Genomic DNA, 11,277 nt, shown 5'->3' with positions numbered 1-11,277 from the left:
AACCAAGTCCAGTTGCCCTTCATTTTAACCTTCGTTGGATAACTATGACCTGGATGACTGAAAATCTTCATAGACATTTTGTATTGTAACATTTGTAACGGAAATGGATGAAGAGCCGGCTCTGTGTGTGTGTTTGTGTGTGTTACACTGAATTTACCCTAAAATCTGTGCGCTCCAAATGAGGGTAAAAACACTTTCAGAACTCTGTGCCAAATGTAAATTGTTATCATCACATCAATATGCACAAATAATTGGAGTTTAAGTGTGTTTATGCAAATGTTGCTGGGGGTATGAGTAGGTAATTGATGAGTAGATGGGATGAACTACAGAAACATTGATACTAAGCCCTATTTTAGTGTGAAACACACCATTATTGGAGATTGCAGACATACACGTGTACAGATTGTCATGCATTAACATATGACTGATACATTGTACATGGTTTGTGTTACTAACACACCTTTTTAAAGAGGCCACGACACAGTTCACTCATTCTCCTATGCTTAACCACTGAAGATACATTTTGAAGATATGCACTGCATGTTGGGAGCCCAGTTTTCATCAAAAAGTCTAGAATTAAGATAATGCAAAATATCCAGAGTGCATCCAGCAAAAAAGCAACAGAAACTGCTTTAGAATCATATAGCATCTGTATAAACACGAACCAAATTCCACACATAAAAAAAAATACAGATGTCTTTTAACAAACGGAAAACAAAAGTTGGAGACAGTTGCCACAGCTGGAGACTAATCTGATTTGCAAAACATCACTAACTTGTTGGAAAGATAATCAGCTTTACCATTAGTTTGTTCTTGAGTGTGATCACAACGATTACATTTAATTTATTATTTCACTGCTGGAGAAATCAGTTAATATTTATTGTTTTACTGATTTGACAGCATGTTGCAGTATAATAGTCTTCAGTGACGATTCAGTGCTTCCAACATTTGTTTAGAAAAACTGTATGACTGTGACAAAATGGCTTTTGTTGTCTACTTTAAAACACAAAACGGTACAGCATATGTAGACAATCAAATCAACACCACTATACTTTACACAATAAAGTATAAAAGGGCAAAAGTACAACATGAATCTAAATCTTGCTTATGACGAGGCAGAAAGGCAGAAAACTCATAACGGAGCTAAAAACAGCTACACTGACTGATGCAAAAACAAAAAACAAAAAAAAAGAAATAAAGGCACCAGGGTGCCTGCCCATGATATACTGAAAGAACGAGTGTCTGGTGTTACGTAATGTATAAAACATCTAGTGTTATTTGCATTTCCATGGAAAATGTAATTCAGAATTCAACTTCAGTCTGAGGTAATGGTGGTAGTTTGTTTTGACTGCTCGGGTCATGGAGACGCCACACCATGAGCCAAAACATAAATGCACATAATAATTGTTCTGGACTACGCTGGATCCTTTAATCTCTTTGTTTCATCTTTTCACAGGCAGAGGTCTGCTAACCTTCTAAACTAATGGGCAATTTTACACTCGGTGCCCATGCCCATGGGCCGTGGGTGGGGGCATAGCCACATACTGCAGCGCATGCAGCCTGTGGACACCAGTTTGCATGTAAAATGCACACTGACCACTGTGCATATGCGTGCTGTTAATGCAAGTGTGAGGGTGTCAAAGCCTTTTTCTTTATCATGTTTGTATTCACCAAGGCACATAGCTTCTCTGTTGATGAACATACTCAGCCAGTTAAAACAACAAGAGCCACTGGACTAGAAAATGTACAGGCAGCCACACGGGACGCGAAAACAATTCCAGTTGATACTGCATTGGGTCTGCTGAGATTCAGCGTGAGCTAAAGGCCAGACAGCGACTTTTATTAACGATGTTCCTATGGAACTATACAGGCTGCCCCCGGTTAACGGAGCACAGTAAAGCAACCTAGGAATGGCTCTTCTGGCATTTTTTGATGCATCACTGTGTGTCTCTGTGTGTGTGCGTGCGTGCGTGCATGCATGTTGTTAACTCGATGGATGTGTCAGAACCTTATCATTGGTAATGAGCTACAATGACAACTTCAAAGGCATGCTTGCTCTAACTTATTACAAGCAAAGCGCAAACATGTCAAAACATAGTGAAAACACATTTTGACTACTCTACAAAACCGCAAGCATCAAGATACAGCAAAGGAACACTTGGATACTCACAACAGGGAACAGGGCCAGAGCTAAGTGTGCAGGGGGGTGAAAAGAAAACGCTACACAAACACAGTCTGATGTGAGAATGTGCTCCCTCCAAGATCCGCTATTATAGATGAATCTACTGTATGTTAAAATTTGCCATCCATCTACACAGACGTGCAAAATATCAAACTGTCAAGGAAGGACAGACACATGAAACACACACACACACACACACACACACACACACACACACACTCTCTAAGATGTGGTGGACTTGGCCTCCTGCAAACCGTTCTACCTTCCAAACCAGATCAAGCTTAGCATTTGGTCAAATTCAGTTTAGGTTGTTTGCCTTCATGATAGCGGGCTTTCTGTTGACATATGTGGCCCAGTAGCCTAAGTTGAAGATGAAGAACAGAACTGGGAAAATGATGCGCGATATCTTGTCCACTTTGCTGACACGGTTGTAAGACTTCCTGGCCTCCATGTAGGGGTCGTCCATTTTATGGAGATAGGGGTGTTTAGCCGATGCTCCGGGGGCACTCTTGGAAATGGTCGTCAAACCTTGGTCTTTCGCTACGTTGATGGCGTAGGTGGTTCCAACAATGTTGAAGGTGTTGTTTGCCTTTTTGGACAGAGTCGCAGATTCTCTTCTCTGAAAAGGAAGAAGGCAGTAAAGTAAAGGTTGTCAGGAGCGAAGCACCAGACTCAACAATACTTCCATTTGAACTCATAAAGAGGAAATAGAAGCAACACCACGAGACACGACACACACAAGAACAAAACAAAAGCCTAACCATATCTTTAATCCTGGCCATGTTAGCCTGAAACGGTTCCTGAAAAGAAAAGTAGAAAAGAAAAAAAGTTTACCAATTATATTAAAATTACCCAACTTACATACTCTATTCATCAGTATCTAGCTGGAAGTACTTTTGAACATTTTACACTATAAATATTGTCAATTAAAATCTGCATCATACAAATCTGGATTGCAGAAAAAAAAAAGGTCATGATAAAAATTCATGACAAAATGATCAGGCTGCTAAAATTAAGAGTGCGGAATTAGGAACAGTTTATATTTTGCATCACTGCAGAACCAGGCCGGACTGGCATCTGATACTGCTAACAGTAGCAGCACAGAGCAGGATTAGAAACAAAGCAAAATAACAGTGCCCGAAAACATGTCTGACAAACTGTATCAATGAGAGCAGCCGGGCCTTTCAGGCAAACAGCTTGCGATAAAACAAACACGACAAAGGCTGAGCGTGATCAAGCTGGCTGGAGAAACTGCCTTCTTCCTACAACTAGAGAGACATCATTACTGTCTTTCATATTGAATTCGCACAGGGAGACAGGGTTTTATTTGCTAAATTGGTACACTCACATAGCTAAACTCTGCTTAAAAGAGTACAGTGAATGCTAAATGTGAGAGAACAAGTCTTCTTCACACCCTTCATCCCTACTGTGGCCACTTTTATAAGATCCGCAGCAAAACCTAAGCGATGTTGGTTATGTCACAGTGTTTCACTTTCAGTGCTCACTGTTTTTGCTTTAGCTTTGAGCCCAGCTTTAATTTGTGCTCTACTTTTTCAGCTTCATTTAATTTTCCTTCCTTTTTCTTTGACTCCCATCTTTTTAAATTAGCATAACTAATGTCCCCTCTTTCCACTCCTACAAAATGCTTCACGGTGGATCTCTTTCTGCACAGAGCTCATCGCCGACTGTTTTGTTTGGTCTTTATCCTCAATTTTCACAAGCACTCACAAATGGAGGCAGAAAAATGGTTTTACATGTGAGGAGACATGTGCTCTGTTTGTTCAGGGTCTGAACTAGCCCATCTTGTCACTATTATGCACAAGGAGACCACTTAATGTCAAATGTGACAAGCAGTGGAATAATATGCGCAGTAGGGAGCACAAAGATGTTAGGTCATTCTTTCCGAAGTGATGGAAGCAGCGGGATTGAGGAGGAAACATGTACAGCGTGATCAATGTTTGCTCCTCAAGTGAGCAGGACAACATGCGGGAACGATCATTCAAACTTCTCAAAAACAGCAACGTTTGTGGAGAACTCACAAAGCTGATTGCATTAAACTGAAGAGCCACTGCCTGAAGGGGTCTATTTCAAGTCAATTAATACAGGGAGAGAAAGAGTCGCACTCATGCCCCTGGATAACCAGATACTTTCCCAGGATATCGATTCCTCCACATCTAACACCACCATGAGCCTCCTCTATCACAGCGATGGCTTACATCAGCAGGAAAGGCGAAGACTACTATAATGTGCCTCATGACCTTAATCATAGCCCCCTAAACTCTTCAGTCCTTGGCATTAAGGATGTTCTTTGCACAGTAACCTGCCAAACGAGCCAAGCAAAGTAATTTTCTGTCGCTATTTGGCTTGGCTGGCCTCTGCAGTAATTTATATAGTCTAATTATTGAGGAAACCATATGTGGCGTTGGGCTGTGTGCATGTTTTTATGAACACGATGTGACACAGCACATAATTTGCTTCCAGCCAAAGATTCTTGCACAAGTCATTTAGCTAGCTGCAGGAACAAATACCCCCTGAATACAATGCATCTACTGACCTTGCCTGTGTAACTTCTGCAAATTGTTGCATCAGAATTTCTTTATGAGTGTATAAGTATCCTCGGGGTAATTGTGCCGCGCTGTGTCTTGCTGTTTGGAGCTCAGTGTGTGCATGTGTGCGGGTAACTGAACCTTGTGACAGCCTGTCCCTGTCTAAGATTGGAGATGAGGTGTTGGCATATTTAATAGCTTCAAGTATGTGAGCATTTGGGTGTATGAGGGTGCAGACTGTGTTTAGGGAGCCAAAGTGTGTGTGTGTGTGTGTGTGTGTACGCGCATGCGCGCATGCTTTTGTTTTTTTTTTTAGTAATAAACAGGCTTTGTCATTCCAAATCAAAGCAAACACTGGTTCCTCCCAACACTTATTATTTCCTTTTACTTGTTCCTGTGTTTCTTTTTCACTTGTTATACTGCAACACTGAACAGACTAAATCCCTGCATCCAGGGTGCTAATATGCAATAAAAGGTTTAGGATTTTTAATCCAATATAACCACTCCATCTTGCTATATTACAAATTCATTTGTAGCAGAGACATTTTAGAGCAGAAATGCCACTCAGTCACGTCCTCAATACAACTATGGGGAAAGCCCGGGGGGGGCCCCGACGGGTTATTCCGTCCCTCCCGCTAGAAAGCCAATTGTCTGCTTTTAACAGCCAAAGCGGGAAACATATTTCAGCCAATCGTGTGGTTCCACTGACCTAAGGGTCTGTTTTACTTTTACTGCGCATGCATGGAAGAGGTGACGCATGCGTAGTAGAAGTATAACCGGTCGGGAAAAATGCTTTTTAAACCTTATTTTACTGCTCTTCTATTCATGTAGTTTTATGTCCCGGTGACCTGTGAAAGGGCAGTTCTGGCTCTCTCCCCATTCATTCAGATAGGAGCTGGTCTTGTTGGTCCGAAATAGCTGCCCGGAGGCGTTGCCAAGATGACGGCCGAGTGGCATGACTTGCCTATAAGGACTTTGTTTGTAGTGATGGCAGTCAGAAGAAGCTTGGTTCTGTTCCCCTGGAGTACACCAAATTTCCATATTGTAGCTACAAAACAAAAACTTAGCAACTTCCCTGCTCAGTAAAGTTGGTAGCAGTGTGGTGCTGAAATGTGACGCCTAGGGATTGATGACGATGATGACAGGCTGTGGCTCCTCGGTTTTCTAAAACCATTGTGTTAAAATGTCAGTAAACGTAGTCACTTGAGTTCCAGCAGTGAAGCCCACAGCACAATGAGCCAGTGCTCCTGCGTCTGCTGATGAAACCAGCACATATCTAACACTGTGGTGTCCAATCATGTGTCACAGAGTGGCAAGAATATGCAAGCTTTCAGTCCACCCAAACTCCCTACCTGCTCATTTCTGTAATAAGCACACCTTTAGCGAGCGAGGGGAGAGATAATTAGGTAGATCGCCTGTCAAACAGAATCTTAGGTGACAAAAAAAAAGAAAATGGCGCAGAAGCTCCATAATCAGCAAAGTAAATTTAGTGCTCGTTGACTCGTCTACAGCTCACCATTTCAGTCCTAAAAAAGATGGAGCCTGGGGGCGATGAAGTCATCGTTTGGTTCCAGTAAGAGTGGTGGCTGAAACCCAGCCTCTGATGACTGAGGGATGGTTTTTTCAAAAGGACTTCCTGAGCTAAAAAGGGAAATACTCTTTTTGTTATATGTTCTCTTCCTATAGGTGCCTTTTTATCTTATATGTCAGTATATTAAAAGGGGAATAAGCATGTGTAGTCTGCTTTCCAGTAGTTCATTCTAGCAGGGAGTGTTATGGGAGTGTCACGTCTCCCTCTGTGACCCCATTCTTTTTTATCTATCATGACAACTGCATGCTCAGCACAGCCCCCGAGAACGTAGCCCAGGCTGTTGCCATTAAGATGAGGCATCAAAAGGGGAGAGAGAGAGAGAGAGAGAGAGGGAAAAAAATTGAAAAAGAGAGAGAAATCCTCCGCCCTGCTGCAATGTAACGCTGCAAATTATCCTCACCGACTGAAAAGTTCTGTGGCAGCAAAATATGCATTTCTGCCAATCACTCAGAGGACCAAATGTCAGGCTATAAAAAACTGGAAAGGCTGTACTGATTGTGTCAAACAGTTTGTACATTAGTAGCAGAAAATAGATTCAGGGCCCTGTCTGTCGCAGTAGAAGAAATGTATTTCTCCCTATGTTGTGTTTGTGGCTGATAGAAATATTCCAGCATTTTATGTGCCAGCAGCACTTTAATAACAACTGCTACCTAGCCACTGTTTATTACTAGGACAGTTTCCTAATGTTTCAAATGTGATTTGACAACACAAAATGCAGGAGGCCACCCTTTTAATGTAGTTTTACTTCTTTTGTAAAGTGCCACTGTTCATATGTGCTGATCCATTTAGAAAATAAAAATGCTTCAGGAATAGATTCATTATACTTAATTTAGCTGTACAATTAGTAATTTGCCATAGCCTGGCCTATGTTATCTTTGAGCTTTTCTTTGTTTGTTTTAACGCTTTTTTTTGTGCTGCTGTCATGACCAGGTTTCTCTTAAACATGAGTTTACAAACTCAGAATAAAAGGAAAAGAAAAGCAAGTAGTTCAATATAAAGCAAAGTAATGACAGAATACATTTTCTTGCACTTCTGTTTCTAACATCCAAAATGCATATCTATGGTGGTTTTCGCTCTCAGTAGTCAGCGTGACTTTGTAAACCCCACATGCATATTGTACACAAAATCTTATTTTATGCTATTCTTTGACATCTTTTCAGCACCATGTGAGGATCTACTAAAGTAACTGATTTAAAAAAAAAAACATAGGGGCAAACAATTATTAATAATTATTATTTCATAGGTGTAAATATATATATTTGTGAGAGGAGGAAAAGTCCATTTTCTACTTCTCTGCACTGTCAATCAAACACCTTATTCTATCAATCATTTGAGCCATTCGTAAATTAGAAAATAATTCATATGTTCCTTTCATTACTGGAACAAATGTGCCTCTTTGAAGCAATCCAAAGTGAATTTGTGTTTCATACGTTCAGCTCAGAACCAAGTGCTTTAATTTCCCTCATTGCTTCCCGACTCATGGCTCTAATCAATTTCATTTGATGTGATCAGCTATAAAACATCACAGAAATCATGGTAAATTTAGGCGCTGGGGTTATCATGAGGAACTTATCAAGTTTAATTTATGTGAGTCCTTCAGAGAAAAGCATCTTGTTAAGACCCCTGTATTATCCAAATAATCAACACACAAAAAACGACTCTGTGATTAAAATGCTCAGTACTTTCCTACCTTGAGGTGAACTCACACACTGTCCTATATCCTCATGAACACACAAACAGCCCAGACTATTGACAAATTAAAGATTTTTAAGCTGTGTTTTATAAGATTTCATGCTTAAAATAAAAATGTCAGCCTCAGGTGCTTTGCTGTAAATAATGCACACACACTTTTTAATCAGTGTGTCTATAATATGCAGACTAGATCTAAGGAAGCCATCTTTTCTGGGGAGAATGAGCCTACACTGACTGTAGGATGAGTTTTGAACATATGCTGCCGTCATAAATCAGGGCCAGTGTCTCTGGGAGTTTACCTCTGCTTCTGCTCTCACTGTTCCGCCCCGCTGTCCCTGTTCCATTTGGCTGTTAATGAATAAATAAAATCTCTCTGTATAGTCTTTATAAAGTACTCCTGGCCGCTTTAAGGAGGGAACTTTCTATCAGTGTTTCCAAAGTGCAATTTGCCCTCATCGCTCCTCCAGTGTAAGATGAGGACTTACTGAGCAACTTGTAGAATTTTTAACTAGGTTATCGAATCAAAAGACCAGGAATAATTTATCTGAAGTTTAATAAGCAGAAAGAGCAGAGAGAGACTCCTTTCTGAAAAACGGTGTTGCTTTTTGTTTTTTAGGATGACATGTTTGTGATCATCAACGTTGGTGCAGCACCAGAGTGCAGGCGTGTCATATCCATTCATTAAAAAAAAGTAAATAAGAATCACTCACCCTTATTTCCATGCCCTCTTTTTTCCCATCCCATGCCCAGCTGCGCTTGGTGAAGTAGTTGACTGTGGCAAACTCAATCAAGGCAGAGAAGACAAAGGCATAGCACACAGCCATGAACCAGTCCATGGCTGTGGCATAGGCCACCTTAGGAAGGGAGTTTCTAGCACTGATGCTCAAGGTGGTCATGGTTAGGACAGTGGTGACCCCTGTGGATGAAATGAAACCATCAGTAAACAGATTCTTTTTTTTAAACAAACTTAAACTTAGAAACAAACACTTAGTTTCTGGTTTTTACAACTTGGGTCAAATTTGCATAGGTTTTGTCATCGTGGCGGTTCATTTTACTTATATTTAGAGATTTTGGAAACCAGCTCCACTAGGATCACGTAAGAGAAATTTAAAATGCCAATTTAGATAAACCATCTGAATGAATGCTTAAAGAGGTTAAAGTTAAAGGATCTAAGCTAAATGATGGTCTACTGCATTGCAGAGCTTTAATCTACTGTGTGAAATCAGAAAGTAGAGATGCATACAACAAACAAAATTCAATGGTGCATAATAGGGCTGAAACAATAAATTGATTAATTTGATTACTAAAATGCATCGACGCAAATTCTTTGCATCAAGGCTTCGTTTAATCCATATAACTATACAGCACACTGTTTCGCTCGGACACATTACTGTCGCACATTGCGCTTACCTGTGCGAACACAATGTGATTATGAAGATGCTGTTTGCAAAGTGGAGGAAGAGAGAGAAAATAGCAAAGGACAAAGAAGAAAGTGTCCAAGGTCTGGGATTATTTCAAGCTAAAAGAAAACAACTCTGTAATATCACAGTCTGTCGAAAACGAAACTCTTTGCCTAAATACCATGACAGCACCTGATCAGAAATCACCCGGTGTTCTGCCAGCGGACCACAGACGAGGTAACAGCAACTTTAGAATTTAACTGAAATCATGATTGATTGTTGAGTTGAAGGCTAGCCAAAGTAAGCCGCAGCTGAAATGTTCACATGTGCGTTTGTCCTTGTTGGGCCGTGAGTTTGGGTTGTAACGTCACACTCATGAGTTAACTGGGTGTCGGGGAGCTGCACCTTTTAGTATAACCTGTATAGCACTCGGGTGATGTTTCTCTTGGTAAAGCAGTTGTCTGGTTGTTGGGCTGATTTTTGCTGTATGACACTATGAATTTCATAGCCGCAGCTAAAGTACTTCTTAAACGATGCATCGATGAAATAATTTATAGAAGTACTAAAATCATCATTAGCTGCAGCCCTAGTGCATAAACACTAAGTATGCTGCATCATCACAGATGCCCTTGTCCTAGTCTATTAAAAACCATGTCAATAAGACCCAAGTTGTAAAAACTCTAAATGTTCTTTTACCTTAAACACAAGCAGAGATTATTGTCCTGTACATTGTACATTTAGTGCAAGCCATCTCAGTTGCACAGTTATATTTAAAGGTTGGCTATACTGAAGACTTAAATTACAACACATGACAGTGAAAACATAACTTGATCTACTGAAATGAATTACTCGTGGTCTTTACATTCGGTGCTGCTGGGAATGAAATGTGGGTCAGACAATGGTCACCCATCCAACCACATAAGAGCAATCACTCCATCTGGTCCAACTTAGGGCATCTGATTAAAAATAGATACACAGTGAGCTCTAAAAATTATTATTGTGTTGCAGAACAGGGAGGTCAACTCATTTGAGTGACTCATAGCTGAGAAATTAGAATTTATGACAAAAAGATTGATATGGGCCTAACCATTCACTTTTCTAAGGACAGATTGATCTGATTTCTGGTACTGCAGTTTGCATAACTTGACTCTATTCCCACATTTTAACTGTGTGCTATGTTTCTATTTAATTAGGGTATTCATCACAGAGGAAAAGTAGTCTTCATTAGCACATTGTTTGCTGATTAATTGCTGTTGGATAAATGTGAGGATGTGGAGGTGCTTGTAATATCAATGAGACCTTATAGGATCATTTCGGTATTATTATTATAAACCTGGGCACTATTTTCACATATTTTGGAGTCGAAATGACCAGAAGGTACAAAATGTTTTGGTTGCAGTGGCTGCAACATATTTTTAAGCCCCAGATACAGTATACTTGCTTTTAACTATGCATTTGTGTACGCAAGATGGCTGCCACGTGTATCCTGCGTTCCTTTGCAGCATAGGTTGTGCACGTCTCCAGAAATTAACACTACGCGTCCGCAAGATGCAATTCAGCACATGAACGTGGGGCATTATGTCGATCTGACTGGCAGGTCAGCAGCAATCTCCTGTTCCACCCACCAGCCCTGGTGGTGGCGGTATGCAGTTGGTTTGCCAACCACTATTTAAAGCAAAAGAAGAAGGTCAGCAGCAGAATTAAAAAAGGAGATTTATGGCGGGATGTTTACAATAAAACTCCTGGAGCTGGTCTGTAATCAGAGATTGTTATGATGTATTAAAATCAAACTCCTCTAGTGTTGCTATGCAAATTTGGAGGTTGTCAAGGAAGATCCTCCGGTGTTGGCGAGGGATGATCCGGCCC

General features: G+C 40.6%; 1 protein-coding gene across 1 annotated transcript in view; it reads right to left on the bottom strand.

Annotated features, from left to right (window-relative positions):
- Positions 1–2,297: 2,297 nt before the first annotated feature.
- Positions 2,298–11,277, bottom strand: part of LOC119905114 (gamma-aminobutyric acid receptor subunit alpha-3) — a 46,909-nt gene continuing 37,929 nt past the window's right edge. Inside the window, exons 2-4 of the mRNA XM_038721850.1 lie at positions 8,722–8,927; positions 2,944–2,982; positions 2,298–2,801 (exon numbers count right to left, since the gene is read on the bottom strand). Coding sequence (XP_038577778.1) covers positions 2,481–2,801; positions 2,944–2,982; positions 8,722–8,927 — 566 coding nt within the window. The 3' untranslated portion in view covers positions 2,298–2,480. The remainder of the gene's footprint in view (positions 2,802–2,943; positions 2,983–8,721; positions 8,928–11,277) is intronic.

This window comes from Micropterus salmoides, unplaced genomic scaffold (assembly GCF_014851395.1).
Source record: "Micropterus salmoides isolate LMB-PRFRI ecotype aquatic unplaced genomic scaffold, ASM1485139v1 Ms_hic_scaffold_16, whole genome shotgun sequence".
Lineage (NCBI taxonomy): Eukaryota > Metazoa > Chordata > Actinopteri > Centrarchiformes > Centrarchidae > Micropterus > Micropterus salmoides.
Note: the sequence above shows the minus strand (reverse complement) of the source record. Positions and strands in the feature narration are given on the sequence as shown.